This window comes from Chenopodium quinoa, unplaced genomic scaffold (assembly GCF_001683475.1).
Source record: "Chenopodium quinoa cultivar QQ74 unplaced genomic scaffold, ASM168347v1, whole genome shotgun sequence".
Classification (NCBI taxonomy): Eukaryota; Viridiplantae; Streptophyta; class Magnoliopsida; order Caryophyllales; family Amaranthaceae; genus Chenopodium; species Chenopodium quinoa.
Window position 1 is genome coordinate 1,694,577 of NW_018743669.1, and position 20,217 is coordinate 1,714,793.

At 36.5% G+C, this 20,217-nt stretch overlaps 2 protein-coding genes across 3 annotated transcripts; both read right to left on the reverse strand.

The window, feature by feature from the left end:
- Positions 1–5,599: 5,599 nt before the first annotated feature.
- On the reverse strand, positions 5,600–6,749 carry LOC110683527 (inactive protein RESTRICTED TEV MOVEMENT 2-like). Its single transcript, XM_021859917.1, has 2 exons — positions 6,592–6,749; positions 5,600–6,501 (listed from the first exon to the last, which is right to left on the reverse strand). Exons 1-2 carry the CDS (start codon positions 6,692–6,694, stop codon positions 5,783–5,785), a joined length of 822 nt encoding a protein of 273 aa, XP_021715609.1. The 5' UTR covers positions 6,695–6,749; the 3' UTR covers positions 5,600–5,782.
- Positions 6,750–7,255: 506 nt separating this feature from the next.
- Positions 7,256–18,969, reverse strand: LOC110683525. Of its 2 annotated transcripts, XM_021859916.1 has the most exons (14): positions 18,207–18,967; positions 17,064–17,774; positions 16,288–16,494; positions 15,741–16,049; positions 14,332–14,459; positions 12,710–13,768; positions 12,317–12,458; positions 12,029–12,188; positions 11,730–11,893; positions 11,082–11,161; positions 9,813–9,912; positions 9,049–9,110; positions 8,131–8,290; positions 7,256–7,759 (listed from the first exon to the last, which is right to left on the reverse strand). In XM_021859916.1, exons 1-14 carry the CDS (start codon positions 18,378–18,380, stop codon positions 7,586–7,588), a joined length of 3,630 nt encoding a protein of 1,209 aa, XP_021715608.1. In that variant the 5' UTR covers positions 18,381–18,967; the 3' UTR covers positions 7,256–7,585. The 2 variants fall into 2 exon arrangements, 1 of the variants encoding a protein (XP_021715608.1); XR_002503626.1 differs by lacking the exon at positions 7,256–7,759 and having other exon boundaries at positions 8,216–8,290; positions 9,787–9,912; positions 18,207–18,969.
- Between the last annotated feature and the right edge of the window lie 1,248 nt (positions 18,970–20,217).

Consider the following 20,217-nt stretch of genomic DNA (forward strand, 5'->3'; position numbering starts at 1 on the left):
CTCCCGGAGGGTATTTGGGACCACGGTAAAAATTTCGGCAATTTTTATATCCAGGCGGAAAAATGTCAAAATTTTCAAAATTGAAGGCTAATTCCACGCTTTTGAAGAAATTTTGGAGGATTTGGGCCCAGTATCGAAAAGTCTTGAAATTCTAGGGGGAAACATCTCGGGGTCATTTTATGACGTTTGGAACCATATGTGATCATTAATTGTTGTCATAAATGTTCGTGGTAGGCTTGAGTTAATGAAATCGGTGCAAGTTATAAACCGGTTAATAGACAGTTTAAAGGCAAATTAGATGGTTCCACCCATCTAATTGGACTTCCGAAGGGTATTAGGGACCATAGTAAACATTTCGGCATTTATTATTTTCAGGCGAAAAAAAAGTCTAAAAATTCCAATATGAAAGGCTAATTTCCACGCATTTTGAGCAATTTTACAGGTTTCGGGGCCCAGTATCAAAAGGTTTTGAGATTCTAGGGAATACAACTCAGGGTCATATAATGTCGTTTGGAACCATATATGATCATTATTTGTTGTCATAAATGTTCATATTAGGCTTGAGTTAATTTAATCGGTGCAATAAGTTGTAAACCGGTAAATTGGCCATTTAAAGTCAAAAAGGATGGTTCCACCCACCCAATTGAACTTTCGGTGGTTATTAAGGACCATGGTAAACATTTCGGGAATTTTTATTTTCGGGCGAAAAAAAAAGTAAAAAAATTCCAAAATTGAACCTAATATCCACGGTTTTTGAGAAATTTTGGAGGTTTCGGGGCCCGGTCTCAAATAGCCTTTAAATTTTAGGGGATACATTTCGGGGTCATATATTGCCACTTGGAACCATATATGATCATTATATGTTGTCATAAATGTTTGTGGTAGGCTTGAGTTAATGAAATCGTTGCTAGTTGTAAACCGGTAAATTGGTCGTTTAAAGGCATATTGGATGGTTCCACCCACCCAAATGGACTCCCGAGGAGTATTAGGGACCATGGTAAACATTTCGGCATTTTTTATTTCCATGCGAAAAAATGTCAAAAAATTCCAAAATTAAAGGATCCATGCTTTTTTAGAAAGTAGGAAGATTTTGGGGCCTGCTGTCGAAAAAAAATTAGATTTTATGGGATACATCTAGGGGTCATATAATGTCGTTTGGAACCATAAATGATCATTATATGTTGTCATAAATGTTTGTGGTAAGCTTGAGTTAATGAAATTGATGATAGTTGTAAATCGGTAAATTGGCCTTTTAAAGCAAATTGGATGCTTCCACCCACCCAATTGGACTCTCGGAGTGTATTAGGCACCATAGTAAACATTTCGGCAATTTTTATTTTTGAGAGAAAAAAAGTCAAAAAATTTCCAAAAGTGAAGGCTAATATCCACACTTTTTGAAAATTTTTTGAGGTTTCGGGGTCCGGTGTCAAAAAGCTTCGAGATTGTAGGGGATACATCTCGGGGTCATATAATACTGTTTTAAACCATAAATGATCATTATATGTTGTCATAAATGTTCGTAGAAGGCTTGATTTAATGAAATCGGTGCAAGTTGTAAACTCGTAAATTCACCATTTAAAGGCAAATTGGATGGTTCCACCAACCCAATTGGACTTCCGGAGGGTATTAAAGACCATGGTAAACATTTCGGCAATTTTTATTTCTGGGCGAAAAAAAGTAAAAAAAATTCCAAAATTGAAGACTAATATCCACGCTTTTTGAGAAATTTTAGAGGTTTCGGGGCCCGGTGTCGAAAAGTCTTGAAATTCTAGGGGATACATATCGGGGTCATATAATGTCGTTTGGAACCATATATGATCATTATATGTTGTCATAAATGTTCGTAGTAGGCTTGAGTTAATGAAATCCGTGCAAGTTGTAAATCAGTAATTAAATTGGTCGTTTAAAGGCAAATTGGATGGTTCCACCAACCCAATTGGACTCCCGGAGAGTATTAGGGACCATGGTAAACATTTCGGCAATTTTTATTTTCGGGCGAAAAAAAGGCAAAAAATTCCAAAATTGAAGACTAATATCCATGCTTTTTGAGAAATTTTGGAGGTTTCGCGGCCCGATGTCGAATAGTCTTGAAATTCTAGGGGATACATCTCGGGGTCTTATAATACCGTTGGAACCATATATAATCATTATTTGTTGTCATAAATGTTCGCGGTAGGCTTGAATTAATGAAATCGATGCAATTTAAAAATTGGTAAATTGGCCGTTTAAAGGCAAATTGAATGGTTCCACCCACCCAATTCGATTCCCAGAGAGTAATAGGGATCATGATAAACATTTCGTTAATTTTTATTTCCGGCGAAAAAAAGTCAAAAAATTCCAAAGTGGAAGGCTAATATCAACGCTTTTTGAGAAATTTTGAAGGTTTCGGGGCCCGGTGTTGAAAAGGCATGAGATTTTAGGGGATACATCTATGAATCATATAATTCCGTTTGGAACCATATATGATCATTATATGTTGTCATAAATGTTTCTAGTAGGCTTGAATTAATGAAATCGGTGCAAGTTTTAATCGGTAAATTGGTTGTTTAAAGGCAAATTAGATTATTCCACCCAACCAATTGGACTCCCATAGGGAATTAGGGACCACGGTAAACATTTCGGCAATTTTTATTTTCAGGCAAAAAAAAGTCAAAAAATTCCGAAATTGAAGGCTAATATCCACACTTTTTGAGAAATTTCGGAGGTTTCGGGGCCTGGTATCGAAAAGTCTTCAAATTCTAGAAGATATATTTTAGGGTCATATTATGTTGTTTGGAACCATATATGATCATTATTTGTTGTTATAAATGTTCGTGGTAAGCTTAAGTTAATGAAATTGGTGCAAGTTGTAAACTGGTAAGTTGGTCTTTTAAAGCCAAATTGGATGGTTCCACCCACCCAATTGGACTCCCGGCGAGTATTAGGGACCATGGTAAACATTTTGGAAATTTTAATTTCTTGGCGAAAAAAGTCAAAAAATTCCAAAATTGATGGCTTATATCCACGCTTTTTGATAAATTTGGGATATTTCGAGGCACGGTGTCGAAAAGTTTTGACATTTTGGGGATACATATCGGGGACATATAATGGGGTTCGGAACCATATATGATCATTATATGTTGTCATAAATGTTCGTAGTAGGCTTGAGTTAATTAAATTGGTGCAAGTTGTAAACCGGTAAACTGGTCGTTTAAAGGCAAATAAGATGGTTACTCCCACCAAATTGGTCTCCCTGATGGTATTATGGATCATGGTAAACATTTCGGTAATTTTTATTTCCGAGCATAAAAAGGTAAAATAATTCCAAAATTGAAGGCTAATATCCATGCTTTTTGAGAAATTTCGAATGTTTTGAGGCTGATGTCGAAATGAAATGAGATTTTAGAGGATACATCTCGGGGTCATATAATGTCGTTTGGAACCATAAATGATCATTATATGCTGTCATAAATGTTCGTGGTAGGCTTGAGTTAATGAAATCGGTGCAAGTTGTAAACCGGTAAATTGGTCGTTTAAAGACAAATTGGTTGGTTTCACCCACCCAACTGGACCCTCGGAGGGTATTAGGGACCATGGTAAATATTTCGGCAATTTTTATTTATGGGTGAAAAAAGTCAAAAAATACAAAATTGAAATCCACGTTTTTTGAGAAATTTGGGATGTTTCTAGGCCCGTTGTCGAAAAGTTTTGAGATTTAAGGGGATACATCTCGGGGTCATATAATGTCGTTTGGAACCATATATGACCATTATATGTTGTCATAAATGTTCGTAGTAGGCTGGTGTTAATTTAATCGGTGCAAGTTGAAAACCGGTAAATTGGTCGTTTAAAGGAAAATAGGACGGTCCCACCAACCCAATTGGACTTCCGGAGGGTATTAGGGAATATGGTAAACATTTTGGAAATTTTTATTTTCAGGCAAATAAAAGTAAAAAAATTCCAAAATTGAAGGCTAATATCCACGTTTTTTAAGAAATTTTGGAGGTTTCAGGGCTCAGTGTTGAAAAGCCTTTAGATTTTAGGGGATACATTTCGGGGTCATATAATGAAATTTGTAACCTTATATGATCATTATATGTTGTCATAAATGTTTGTGGTAGGCTTGAGTTAATTAAATCGGCGCAAGTTGTAAACCGGTAAATTGGTCGTTTAAAGGCAAATTAGATGGTTCTACCCACCCAATTGGACTCCCGTACGGTATTAGAGACCATGGTAAACATTTAGCCAATTTTTATTTCCGGGTGAAAAAAGTAAAAAAAAAATCAAAAATTGAAGGTTATATCCACGCGTTTTGAGAATTTTTGGAGTCTTCAGGGTCCGCTGTCGAAAAGTCTTGAAATTCTAGGGAATATATCTCGGGGTCATATAATGTCGTTTGGAACCATATATGATCATTATTTGATGTCATAAATATTTGTAGTAGACTTTAATTAATGAAATCGGTGTAAGTTGTAAAACGGTAAATTGGTCGTTTAAAGGCAAATTGGATGGTTACCACCTCCTAGTTGGACTCCCGGAGGGTATTTGGGAACCTTGGTAAACATTTCGGCAATTTTTATATCCGGGCGAAAAAAAGTAAAAAAATTCCAAAATTAAAGGCTAATATCCACGATTTTTGAGAAATTTCGAATGTTTCGTGGCCCGGTGTCAAAAAGTATTGAGATTTTGGGGGATACATCTCGCGGTCATATAATGTATATGTATAATTCTTTTCTTTAATCGTGTAATAGAATATATAAGAATCGCAAAATACATCTCGAGGTCATATAATCGTGTAATACATGACCAAAAGCTTTTTCCATATCATAAAAGGTACGTTCATTGTTGGACTATCAATGTATGCTTGGGTGTACTACAATAGCTTGACTCGAGCTATCCAAGCTGAGCTGAGCTCGTGGCTCGACTCGAGCTATCCAAGCTGAGCTGAGCTCGTGGCTCGACTCAAGGGTTATGTAAGGTTGACAAGCTCTAGCTTGAGTCGAGCATGAGTGGAAGCTATTATGAGCCAAATTGAAGCATGATTCTGTTCACGTTCACCCCTCAAAAAAACGCTTTTGCATTATACTCTCACAGAAATGAGCTTTCGAAGTAAATAATTAGTTCCTTATTCTAATAATGATCCTAAATCTTAATCACATCAAGGCATGTCATATAGAGTGCTAATAAAATAAATAAATAAATAAAAAATGCCAGGTAGTTGTATCATGGTTGAAAAGAATATTATTCGCTCATTATTTAGAAAATATTAGCTATTTTACCAACTAATGATAAAGTAAAAATATAAAAAAAAAAATAATAAAAAGTGGTAAAAAAGTATCCTGTTCTAAAGCATAGCAGTAGTAAACTTGTATGCTGCAAAAGAAAATATACAAACGTTTATGTATGTATTTCTTGTGTCTTTTTAAATCATGTGTTACCTTTTTGATACTTCTATATACTTCATGTTAAGGCCTAGGGGACATTTTCTCGTATTTGCACATTTTGTCCATTGATTAATAATTCCTTATTGTTGAAGTGAAGCTTGAAATGAATCTGAATCAAATATCAGATTTGGATTAACATGAGTTTGAAAAGCTTCAAAATCGAAGAATAAACCAAGTTATTGAACTGAAATTTCTATATTTGCTTGTTGAATAAGAATAACTCTGTATATATCCATGACGAAGCAAAGCTATTTACATTTTATGTCAGATTGATATGCATCTGAACCTTACATCTTATTTGTATCTTGATCATATTTACATGTATTTCGACACAATGTTAATGGGTATTTCCGTGGAGATTACAGTTCCTTGTCATCCCTCGTGATTGATTTGAACATGTAGGTAGTATAGAATCCAATGCTTAGCACTAGTAAAACAGAAACAACCAGCCTCTTGAGATTTTCTGGCTTCCTCAGCTCGCTGAAAAGTCCTCTTGTACCAACAACTTGCTTTGGCCTTGGTGTGTATTTACATTGATCTTGTACTTCTTCGTCCTTCTTAGGAGATTTGCCTATTTCCTCCTTTGAACTTGCATCTTCTGCATTATCCTTTTTCTCCATCTTCTCATACAAACCCTTTTGAGGCTCTGACAGAGGAGCCTGTTGCTGCGACTGAGGTAGTGGCAAAGGAGCCTGTGGTTGAGGCTGAGGCTGATCACGAGCTGGAAGTTGCAGTTTAGGCTGTGGTAGATCATAAGTTTGTCGCTGGGGTTGGGGTTGAGGTTGAGGTTGAGGTTGTGGTAGATGAGGAGGCCTGGAAGGCATGGGAGCCTCTACTGCTGCTTTCCCTTTGTCTGCAAGCTGTTCAGGTGCTCCTGCAGGGGTGATTATTTTCGGCTGCCTGATGTAAAGTATACCACCCTCAAACTTAGCCGTGATCTCTTTCGTGTCACAATTAGTAGGGACCTGAAATTCTTTGTTGAAACCCCTCCATCTGTTATCACCAATTAGACGTTCTCCACTTATCTTAAGAACACGCGATGTTGTTAATTGAACTCGCAGTTGCTCCTTCTTATACCCTGCACGTAGAAAATGTATTCATTACAGAAGTGTTTCTTTATATTTTGATTAAACAAACCACAGGAAAAATATAAGAAATTTTTAAGTACCAGGGAGATAAATGAGGATGGTGTCACATCCTTCTTCGGTCACCATATCAAATGGAGGATCGTAATCTTCATAGAGGCGGTTAGGATTAGCAACTTTGGCCATCTTTACTTGTTTCTAAATCTTGTTTGGTTTTGTTTGAGATGAAAAATTATGAGGGATGCAGTTATCTATATATATGCATTCTCTCATTTGCCTTTCAAAGAGGATATTCCTATGCTTAATCAAAACCAGGATGTGACTTCTATGACGAGGGAAAGGAAAACAAATTCCTTGTCTTTCTCATACTCCTTTTCAATCACAACTTTGATGAAAGAATCTTTCATTATCAAGTCCCTTCTCCCTTGACTTAAGCAACGTTCACATTGGATGAAGTATTCCCTCTGCTCGGAATTAATAATACGTAGTACAAGTATTATTTTTGCTTTATATTGCTCGTGTTTAATGATAATAATACTCCATAATAAATATATAAATAAATAAAATTTTAAAAATAAAATAAAAACTACTGTATACTCCGTATAATTAATCAGTTTGACATTTCCTGATTAGGTTATTTGGTATAAGTGGTAGTGAAATCTTACGAAGATTCTATCAGAGAAAAACACATATTCGGGTATAGAATTGCATTACATATTTACATTAAAATAGACATTCACTACAAAATACAAATAAACTCAATACCATTAAGAATTGAATGGTCTAACAGGAAGAGCAGCTATTGAAATTACATGGTATAGCAAGTGGTTTTAATAATACAAAGTAGACTAGACTGTACACAAAATTGGCTATTTACACATAGTAAACCACACAACTGGAAATGGCTCCCACTGATACCGAGCCATGGTTATATATTCAAGGCCTCTGGAACCAGTGAAAGGAGAGTTTAACAATGCAAGAAAGGATACAGAAAACACACTGCACTATCAGATTCCACAATCAAACTCACAACACAACCAATTATGATTAGCATGGCAGCTCTTTCATGTCATTTATTTACTGAGAGAATGTCGTGCACATATCATTACCAAGGGCATCTGAGTAATACCCATTGTAATTCAGGCAAGTCCAAAACCGAGCAAGGCCGAACTCCCCGTGCTTGGGAGACTTGAGATAAGATGAATGCAGTTCTTTAAGATTTTCATCGAAATTTTTCTTTATCAAACTTACCTGCCGATGAAATACAGAAGAATAGGATCACTCAGCTATTTACTTATTCCATCATCCTTAAATTTAAAACCTAAAGAGACATTCTTAAGAATAAAGTCAAACAAAAATGAACGATCATCATTATATTAGTTTCTTGAAGAAACTTAGCCAAATCAAACAAGAATGCAGATCCAAAATGAGGACAAAAGGTATGAAACTCCTTCCCCCCCCCCCCCCCAACACCCCTATAAACAGACAAGGAGTACACTAACGATAAGTAACATCTGTCACGTGAATGGAAGAAGTTTTGCAGGAACCTCAAATAAATTAGAGTTATGTCAAACGGCAAAGCTTAATACAGGCAGAGAAATAATGCTCTGTAAGTCTTTTACCTGAGAAATATTGATCTGTGAAATATGGTCTATCAAACCCTGGTTATCAGACTGAAAATCTCCCACTCCATTGACAAGGCATGATCGAAAATCTAAGGCACATTGCAAAATTCTCTCAATGCTGTTTGATATGGATAGAGTTTCACCAGATAGGAAGCATCTGAAAAAGAGAAAATCACTTGTCATCTAAAGGTTGCTCGCCAAATGTACCAAATATAGCGCAGGAAGATAACATTAATTTAGCAACAACCTGTATCATCAACTTGGACAGTTCATATATGATAACTACGTGAACAACTCCAAAACTGTGGCTTCCTTCAGTTCTTTACTGGTAAAAATTTACCTCTTCAAAATGATTATGTACTTTATCATAGAACAGTCATTTTAAGATCCTTTTGTATGTCACATAGTCACATAATCCTCATCCCACAAAGTTAAGAATTTACCATAATCTTAACAGGAGTATACTTAATTCTTTTACATTAAACTCTTCTCTAATCGTTGTAACACATGTGCATCTTCTTTTCCCTAATTTTTAATGTTCAATAAGGGGTATCCAGACAAGCACCAACAAGGGTCTTACACTAAGAGCTTAATTCATCTATTACTGCATTACTGCTCTCATCTAGTTTTGCTTTCATAACTACTTCATTCATCCCACAAAAGTTGCCACTTTTGACATTTCACAAAAATTTAAGTTCATTAGACATAACCCAAAAATTTAGTTGTCCAAGTTTTCCTTACTATTATGGTGGAATCCACTATATTCATATACAGGTATTCAAGCAACGACAAAGATGACATAGTATAGATGGTATGTCAGTTAAGAAGGGGAACATCTTCAAAATGGCTAAGTTGTTGCACTAATAGAGCAATAATCGACACATAAACTACTAGAAGCACGCAATCTTTGCTTACATGCGCTTTGAATCTGTTAGGTACGCCATATGCACAGATTCTAGATCCATCATATCTTTGACCTGCAGTAAAACAACTCAGAGGTGAGGCAGAGATCACAGACATCCAGAAAAGTGCATATACTACAAGAAATGGAAAAAGAAAAGGATAACACTTCAGAGAGAGAGAGAGAGAGAGAGAGAGAGAGAGAGAGAGAGAGAGAGAGAGAGTAAAGAAGGGCAAAATGCTTAAAGTCAAGCCTTAGGAAGTCCTGTCATCAGATGTGAAGAAGGCTTACTAGTCTAGCACCAACTATGTCAACTCCCAAACCCCTTGATAAGCAACGGGTGTCACTTTCCACTGTTCAGATTTCTGAACCACTAAAAACTCTAAATGATCATACAGTGAGGCCATTATGAATAAGAATACAATGCAGGGGGTTAAAGCAGTAGAATTGGTATAGATATAATGTATTCAGAGCTCTTGATTTTTATTTTTCAACCTATATTAGTTTTATTTAAAATAAAGCACTCTAGTCGAGTTTATCTGATAGAACCGCTTCAATAATTTCCTCTTTAAATGCCTGACCGATTCATCTGATGCACCTCATGTGGCTATGCAAACTAAGGAGAGAAGAAAGGGACAAACCGACAAACAAGGGTTTTTTTTTTTGAAGGGTGTTGAGAGAAATCAAATAGATAGAAATATGTTATTATAGAGAACCAAGAGACATAAGACAGAAAAAGAAACAAGGTATACTTATAGGTTATAGCACTGGCTCAAACCTCATGCTTGAGGGAGAAGCAAAATCTACTCCAGGATACATCCGATAACTGCGATAGCACATATTGCTGCAACGTGGAGACAAAATGATTAACCTGATGCCTGAAACACAACAGTAAACTACGTCATCAACCTGTGATTATGTGGAGTCACTTGAGATTGTACATAAATGTGGAAATCTATTGTAAGTTGGATTATAAATATATTGATCAAGAACATGAATAAAAAAGAGGATATAGTAGGGATTAGTTACAGAACAGAATTACATAAGGCTATTGCTTTGTCATTTATATCAAAGAAGCAGCCATATAGGTAAGAGCCACTTCAAAACAATTGATTGTTGTTTTCCATTTACATATTAAAACTAAGTAGAAAGCATTGTCTCATCAAAGGCCTTGTTTAGCTACTGCTTACTGGTAAGGGAATAAATGGAAGGCCCAGAAATCTATACTATTTGCCTAGAAAATTTCCAAAACGTCAAGTTCTTTATGTAACAACTTATCTTGGAGCTCTATGTAGATTGTTGTCTTCTTTAGTTCAACAAATTTCAAACTCTCTTAAAAGTTACAGTAGTCAAACGCCCACCCATGGCATTGCAACCAAGAATACAGTTTTATAGATTCAACTTCTTGGGTGTTTCTAACCCCCCCCCCCACCCCCCAAAAAAAAAAAAACAAAAAAAGAAAAAGAAAAAAAAAAAAAAAAAAAACTCCCAGGCCCTCTCCAAGCCACAGGTAAGCAATTTTCTATGTCTCGTAGTAAGTTCTATACAAAAGATAGGTGAAGCTTCTTGTAATTTAACTAGCCAAACAATGGCCATACATATGTTCCAAGGAAGTTTGATTTTTATATATTTGGAGTACTAAAGTATACCATCAGAGAAAGCTTTGGTTTTTCAAGTAATAATGAAACCACATTTTGGTCCCTTCCCAGTTCCCACACTAACTCCAAATGGCAAATGCACCCCACCCCCTCCCAGACACATACATAAAAGCAAGATCAAAATTGGCACTCACCCCCTTGGCACATTTAATCCAGTGACAATGGGCAGTGGGGCCCTGTGGAAATAATTCTGAGCTATCAACTACTAGTAGCTACACCAAACCAATAGGTGGTACCTACATGCAGAAATGCAGATGATAAAACATAATTCTAGGGTTCCTACTTTGAACACAGATTTGAGTTTTCTTCTGAAGAAGATGGTTAATAGAACAACCAACAGCAAAATAAGGCAAACAGAAGCTTTCAGGACATTTCAATCGAATAAATACCTCAATTTTACGATGCAATTAAATTTTGTCCTTGCCTGCTGATGCTGTTCATCAGTCTCACTGATTAGGTGCTTAAAAACCTGCAGAAACAAGCAACGAAAAGCCATTATCCAAGGTTGGTAATGTAATCAGATCATTAATAGCGTTTTTTCAACACATCTACAACCATATATCATAAGCAAGAGCACCAAATAAACCAATGCTGCATATAAGTATATAATAGTGGTCATTCACAATTTAGGTGATACATGTATTTTGGACGTTTTGTCTCTATATTCTCACTTCCATTCAATCACGTGTCAAAAGTGTTTGTAGCAACTATATTGGGACAGAGGGAGTGCAATTAAGTATAAACAATAAATGCCCCAATTACCCAACAGAATAAGAACCATCAAAACAGATGTGATGAAATGGTGATTTGGAGGGAACACAAGAATTCACATATTCGAAGGATAAAAAATGTGCATATGGGGAAATAACCTACTCCTTGATAATTGGGTTCTTGAGTTTTGAGTTCATGACAGGTATAAAGATCAAAGTCAACACATAATTAATATCTTTTACAAATATATATGATATGCTCTACCTACAAAGGATCATTTACTTTAAACCATCCAATATTCTATAAGCAGCTCAATAAATCAATACCTTCAAAGAGCACCATACATCAGCCAAAGACAGAACAGCAAGCTTGAGCTGTATGAGATAAGTGAATATCTCAGCATATATTTTCAATGCACTTGAGGTCAGCACGATAGTGACCGGCCAATCGACTCTGTAACCAAGTCCTATAAAATCAAATGAATGGAGCCCTGCAATTCACATGATTACTAAGCACTTCAGAAACTAAAGAGCAAACGGCAGCCACAGATGAGATATGCAGATCAAATAATGAAAACACTGAGATGAAGGAATAATCCCAAAAGATTTGAAAGTAAGAAAATTACCAAGCGCAGCAGCTGAAAAAGGAGTTGTATTTTGATTTTTCACAAAAACATACAAGCGACCCTTATTATGATCTCTCTCGCATGAAGACCTCTGGATTGATGACTCAAGTAACCCTTGAATTTCTGGAATTTTTTGATCTGCCTCAGTAAAGCACCATTTCTGCATCATATAAAAAATTTAATAAGATGCAGCATAAAAAGAACAATTAATCTGTCCATTTTGCTGGTTCCAATATATGATGATAAATTATTTCTGTAGACAGGAATGAAAGGAAAAATTAGCCGTACATGATGACAAAGAGAAGTGACAAATATATCTGCCCAGTCTGCTGTTTCCATAAAAAGATACCGTCGCAGAGCGTGAAAATGCTCCTGAAGATCAAAACCTCCTTCCAGTAACTTGATACTCAGCCTGCTTACATAAATATATCTGATACAGTGAAGGAAAAGCACCACTTGAGTACAAAGATTTCTAATTAATTGATGCAGTATTTCTAGCATTTTCCAGTGGGTTTTTTTTTTTTTTTTTTTTTTGGGGGGGGGGGGGGGGGGGGGGGGGGAGGGTGCACGTGTGGCTTGAGGTAATCACAAGATTATACAGAACAATATCAGATGTACAGAAAATTCCTTAAGAATAAAAAAATAATACTAATATTTCCAAAACCAAATTATATAGGATACTGCAACATAATCTCTTGCATGAGGCATTTGTCAATGATAAAATCAAGTGGAATTTCAAACATAGCCTCTTTGCCATGCTCGTGCTCTCTATTTGAATCATGATCAACTCTGAAAGAACCACGGAGCAAGACTTGCCAGCTACTCCCTCCACAGGCATTTTTCAGACCCTCTAGACTGTTCTCTGAGTTCAAAGATGCAGCAGAACGGTCCAAATAATCCTTATCCAGTTGAAGATTCACTGCCTTCTGTCCCCTTCCAGAGATGTCCACATTCCCAACTGCTGTAGTTTTTGTATCAGCGGAGGGGAAAAGTCCATGCCCAATAGGGTGCCTTTGGTCAACAGATAACCTTCTTTCATAGGCCTTGATAGGATCAGTGGCAGATGAAAAGTCGAAGCAAGGGAAACGTTTGCTAAATTTAGAAGAGTTCTCTTTAGGCTTATTTACATCTTGAATGAAAGCATTTTTTGTCAGCATGGGGTTCATACTAAGAACATTGCTAGAGTATTTTGCATTCCATGTCTGGACAAGAAATGAATTTGAAGAGGAAAGTTCATTCCCATGACATTCATTATGCATCAATGTACCCTCAGTTGTAAATTGCTTACTTACACTCGGCATGATCTTAGGCTGATCACTGCCACTAATATGCGAAATTTTGTCATCTTTGTATGTTTGGGCGATGCTAAAAGGATTTCCATGGAGACCTCCTAAAGGCCAATCCAGAGAAGGAACTTCACCTGAATATTGAATTTCAGAAATCCAAGGTTTAAAGATCTCAGTTAGCTCTGTGCATGAAGCATCATGTTTCCTGATGATAAGTTTCCTAGAACAAGAATCTATTAAGTCATTATGCATGACCTCTTCCACAGGTTTGCCAGAAGAGAGGTTAGAGAAACACAGAGAAGATAAATAACTTGGTTCAGTGCATGCCAAACTATCTTGACAATCAAATGACTGCGCAGCATCAACTTGCTCATCTGACGATGAACATTCAGAAAGCTCTAGAGGATCCAATGTGTAATTGAAATCTTCTTCCATGCTAGAGACCTCTGAATCCCTGCATTGGAAAGATCCAAATATTAAGGGAGATTGAAGAGAAAGGTTATTTTGTAAAACAATCAATAATAATTAACTAGTTAAGATAGTTGTGCTACTATACAAACACCGCAAATAAATGCACTCCATACAGAAAAAACTAGTCACATACTCTTTTAGGAAGTCTAGAAAATGGTTGGTGAGTATTAGTGTATTAACATACCTTTACTTAAATGATTAGTGTATTAAGAGTCGTGATTAAATTTGACTCATTTTGAATCATTAAGGATTGGGACAATGTGACAATATTATTTAATTAATTATAGTTTTTCTTTAATTTTACTAAGAAGTTACACTCCCGTTCAGCCATTCAACTTCCCTCTTAATTCATTATTCTTGTTTTTTTTTTGGGGGGGGGGTGGTTAGAACCATCAAAATTAGGTCAGCAGGCTCATCTAAATAAAACCAGATAATAACTTCCCTGTTGTTGCCACGATAACATGCAGCAGTGGACTCGTCAACATATCTGACTGTGAAAGAGAGATGTAAAATAGGAGAGGCAAGAGAAAAGGATAAGGTATATACTGATTTAGATCTCTATTATCTGAAGATGAAGGGAGAAGTGGTGTCTTATCCAGATTAGAGAAATATTGAGCATCTATGTTTCCTCCAACATAGCTGGTACCAACAGAGAATTCATCATACAAAACTACCTGCAAAAACAATTACCAGAAACTTGACTAAGAATGATTGTGACCACTTAAAAAAGGTTATATCTCATAAAGCAACACAAAGTGAAAAGGGAGTGCTTTGGAAAATCATGTAGCAACGTCATAGAAATATGTGAAGAAATAGAATAAGAAAATTGACAACTAAGTGGATAAAAAGTTGTCCTAGTATAATTCAAGTGAGGATGTAGGTAATCTCTACAGTTCCTCATCCCCAGATTTATGTTCACATTTCTTGATTCATCAAGCAACTATGGAAAAGGCTATTATAAGATGATAGATGTATGGTAAGAATCAGTGTGCCTAGTACAGGAGACGTGCATTTATTTACAAGATGAAAGAGTTCTAAATGGATGCTTCTATTTCATTTTTTATACAGTACTTTGGCGGGCATCTACAGCAGCTGGAATTTTAGAGGGCTTACATTGGTGGTGGTGATCTTAGCAGTAATGGCAAACCATACAGTAGGTGTGTTAGTTTAAAAAATCAATGTTGGTTAAGAACGGCATCATAGGAGACTCTATAAGCATTAATCCCCTAACTGAAATCGCACAAAGACAACAAAATCTTCTGTTAAAGGAAAAGAGAAGGCATTAGAATTTCCTACAAGGCTACAAACACTCAGTATAAGGTTAAACTAGCTGCATTTTGCAAGAACCTTAGGAATCTAAAGTCAAATGGTAAAACGATGATTTTGGGAGGGGAAAAAAAAAACTAAAAAACAGCTTCATCTCAAGCTAAAACCACCAACCCCTCAGATGAAACCTCTAAAATCACGAACAAAAGATGCTATCCTCACAAATCGAGAAATTTGATAAATGAAGCTACAGTAGATGGAATAAAAACCAAACTTTATCTCAAACTAATCCAACTACCACTCAAATAAAACATTTTAGATTACAAATTATTTAATAAGAACATATAAGAAAAATGAAAGGATGGGGAAATTTCAGTCATTTCACAATATCTTAACAGAAACATAGCAAGCCCCTATATCACCCTCCCTGTAGTTCACACTTAGCTGGACCTACTAGACAATATGAAAAAAAAAGTAGCCACATGAAAGGAATCAAGCACCATGCAACAAATTCTAAATTCTCGGAAACTATTGCTATGGAGCAAGTCAAAAGAAAGAAATAAATAACATAAATTACTTAAATCTAATACAACTCTTAATGTTTGACTCAAGGAAAATGTAATTCATAAATGATGAAAATGAAACTATTTTGGCCATGATAATTACTTAAATCTAGCAAAGAAGATTACCTGACGATATTTGATGTCTAAATTGTCCATAAATTTATCAAGTTTTTTATGCATCTTGTAGTAGAAATTCTTCCTTAAGAGTACAGTGGCTTCTATTTCTCCTTTATTAAAACTTAAAGGAGAACCAGAAAGTTCACCGCTGCAAAAGTCACTTGAGCATGGAAGGATGTCATCAAAAGTATCTTCTCCACCATGAACATAATTGCACAGTCGAAGCAATTTCATCACCATTCGCAATTGTTGGCCAGCTCTCAGCAATGGAACTAAAACATCTCTAAGAAAACAAGGAATGGAAGCTCCATCTTGTTCCTGGAAGTATTTCCAAATGAGCATCAATAGCACAGAACCAAAATATCCCAATCAGATAGCATAGTGTGCATGTTTAATTAACATTTTGAAAATCATGGGAAGTAGGACTTATTTGGTTTCTACTTCCCATGATCAGATAAATAAATTTTACACATTCTAAGAAATGAAACTACACGGGAAAAAACAACTTCTTATGCACAACGAAACAATTACATATTACAATTTCAGAGATTATTACCCTAACTGATGCCAATGGGAAGTCAACAGGGGTGCCAGCTTTACCATGTGAGTAAGGTAGAGGATCTGCAGAATGTTTTACTACAAATTCGTCATACGGATCACTAATCTTGGCCTCATAAATCCATGATCTGATGAAGCTACAATATGGCTCAAGTGACCGAATAAAAAGGAACTCGAGCAGACTGCAGTGAGCTGGATCAACAGCCTGTGGGGATAAATCAAAATAAATATAAATTACAGGATCATACATTTTTTTTCCCTTGAAAAATTAAGTACCAAGTTTAAGAAGGGGGTTCAAAAGGTACAATTCACCAATGACAAAGCTACACTTCAGAATTCAAACTGCTATTTCATCCGGACAAAGAAACAAAGAGAACCGAGGTAGAAGTGAGGCAAGCAGGATAGACAACTTCGTCTCAATGAGCAAAAATCTTATTTTGTCGAATGGTTTAAATAAGGGTAGCAGCACGACTATTTCAGTTAAATTGTCAATTACTTAATATAAATAAATTCCTAACAAGGCAGCAGGTAAATTTCTATAACTGTTGACCAAATAAGGCACAAACTTTGGAGCACAAAGGGTGTAATAAGTACATGTTGACATGAATGCATGAAAGTAGAGTAAAAAGACTCCATATTTTTCTATCTTATACTATGAGCCTTATGACATGTCATGCACTTCTCCAACCTCCCCACTCTTCTAACAATCCATATAAGCAATTATTCCTTCTTAAAGCAGAAAATGCAACATGGAGACAAGATATCCAGGCTTACCTGCAGCTGTCTATACAAAAAAGTGAGCAAATCTCCTCCTCTAGGGAAGTTACGAAATTCCACACTTGCTTTGACAATCACATCCTCAAAGGAGATTGATGAGAAGCAGCGAGCCGAATCATTTAAATGGCAAAGATGCCCAAGCACCTCAATTTGAACTCTCAATTCTTTTGTATGCAGATAAGTCTCCAATAAGGTAACTTCAGAATGTGAGATGCTTGTGAGACTACCTTGTTGTGAAGCCTTAGATACTGATTTGACTTCATTGCAAGAACGCCTCATATTCACAGAAGCACTTAATGTATCCAATGCACATAAATATCCTTCCAATACTGTTCGAACAGCAACAGCAAATGCCTGATTTACAAGGCTTTGTGAACGATGCCTCACATCAATACCTTCATCCATAATTTCCCCTGCTGGACCAGGCTTTGTTTGTTCTATCTCTGTCACACCATCAGCAAAACTTGTATTCATAAAATAATCCACAAACTTATGAAGAAGAATAACCACGGAACCAGAAAAGCCAATAGATTTTAGTATCTTTCCCAGTGCACATGTGCTTAAAGATCTATTCCACAGAGTTGGAAGACGATGACCAGATCTGTCGGCAGGATCCGCACATAATAACGTTGAAATGTGTTCAATACTAACAACTGCTGACTTAACACCTTGCAATGCATTCAGCACCAAGCGCACCAAGCTTGCCTCCTGACAAAACATAGCTCTGAACATTAATCCGAGGATGCAACCGTAATAAATCTCTAACAGCATAAATGCTGTAGCTTATTAGAAATGTGAACTCCAAACTTACATACATCATACAGCATCAACCAGTACACAACTTTTATAACAACGCAAACTACGGAGTACAATACATGGATACAATCCACAAATTAAACCGATTTATAATCATATGATTCTAGATTTTTGCGTCCAATAATTCTCCTAAATTGACCTAAAATAGCATAATTCAACTAAGGAAATTCACTAAAACCTACACTCAAAAAGCAAAACTGTTTGAAACTGAAAATTGTACTAAATTATGTCACCAATATCGCAAAATTAGAGCTTAGAATATGATTAATAAAGAATCGCATACAATTCATCAAATTCAAACCTAAAGAGAGAAGAATCGCTTACTGAAACGGAGGAAATGTCGTAAAGAGAGCCATGAAAAGGAGCATTATGTGAGGAGAGAGAAACAGACGCGCCATTTTCAGAAGGAATAGACTCCCAAGGTTTAGGAGGAAGCCATGGATCTTCTAGCTTCAATTGTCGAAGCAACGATTCTTCAAAATGTAATTCTACCGCCATTTTCAACCTCAAAATCACGATCAAATGACTCAAAATTAGGGTTTTACAACATTTCAATTCTGCTCAGGATCATACATTTTGCAGCAAATCAATTAACCTAAAAAATTTGATTGATTTCGTCGAAGAGTGAGCTTCAATAGTGAACTGGAAACGATTCAGAGGAGAGAGAATACAGTCGCCGGCAAATTTGTGAAGCTCAGTGTTCGGAGAGAGACAAAGGCGGGGAAAAAGAGTGTTTGTTTTTAAAAGGTTGAGTAGAGTGGTCCGGTGGTGGATGATGGGTCAGACTAGAGGCTCCGAGCCCATGGTCATATACTTACTTCGTATATTAAGGGGCGGGCAGGCAAATGTTGGTTTTTCCATCCCCATCCCAGCTTAACATTCTATACCCATCTTATCTAGAGCTGTTAAAAGTTTACCCGATCCAAAATACAGAATCAAACGCGATTATTAATCGACCCATTTAAACTCAAAAAAATAGTGACCCAAACTAGACCTAACCCAACCTGAACCAACCCTACACCCCGAGTATGTGAGACCCGAACCCGAACATGAACTGACCTGGAGATGACCTGACCCGAACGTAACCCGTAAATTATTGACATGAATCCAACCCAACTTGAACCGAAATTGACCCAAACCCATTTTAACCCGCCAAAACCCGAATTTAACCCGACTTGTTACTAACCTGACCCGAATTCAACCCAACCCGAATTTAACCCAACCTGCTACAAACCCGACCCGAAATCAACCCGGCTTGTTATTGAATTTACCCAAATTCAACCCGACTTGTTATTGACCCGACCCGAAGTTTACCAGACCTATTACTAACCCGACCCAAAAATTCATCCCGATTTGTTATTAACCCGACTCAAAATTAGCACGACTTATTATTGACCCGACCTAAGTTCAACCCAAATTGTTCCCGGCACAATTCAAATCACCTTAAATGCAATGTAAACCACCTTATTATTGTTGATCAAAGCATTTTGTCTAGGGAGACCAAGTCAGTCCAGGCTAGCAAAAGAAATGAGCATCATTCTCAAATTTAAGAGTTAAATATACTATATATTTGTTGTATGGTCAAAGGAGATAATTATCTTCCTAAATTATAAACTATATCCCTAGTATATTGTCATATATATTATAGTCAAAGGAAATAATCAGCTTGATAAAAATAATAATTATCTATTTATAGTTAGTTGAACTCGAAAATGACCTGTCTTAGAAATGACCCCAGGCCACCTGATTGTAACCTGCAAAGTATTAACTTGAACATAACCCGACTAGACTCCGAGAATGACCCGACATGGAAATGACCAAACCCGATTATAACCCGCAAATTATTGACTTGAACCGAACTCGACTTGAACATGAGAATGACCCGACTTGAAAATGACCCGACCTGACTATAATCCGCAAATTATTGACTTGAACCGAACCTGACTCAAGCCCGAGAATGACCCGACCTAATTCTAACCAGCAAATTATTGACTTGAACCAAACCCGACTCGAACCCGAGAATTACCCAAACCGGTGAAAACTCGAATTAAACCCGGATTATTGTTCACCCGACCCGAATGTAACCCGACCTGTTATTAACCGACCCAAACCCGATAAGAAGTATGACCCGACGTGACCTAACTCAACCCAAACCCGACCCGCATAGGTTATGGAATTAATCCGAATTGATCCGACCCACTCTTATTGACCCAAACCCGACCTGTTTACCCAAATTGACAGTTCTACCTGAAAATCTCAAAACTTTTGGACACCGGGCTTCGAATCATTCCAAAATTCTTAAAAAGGGTGGATTTTAATTTTGAAATTTTTTGAC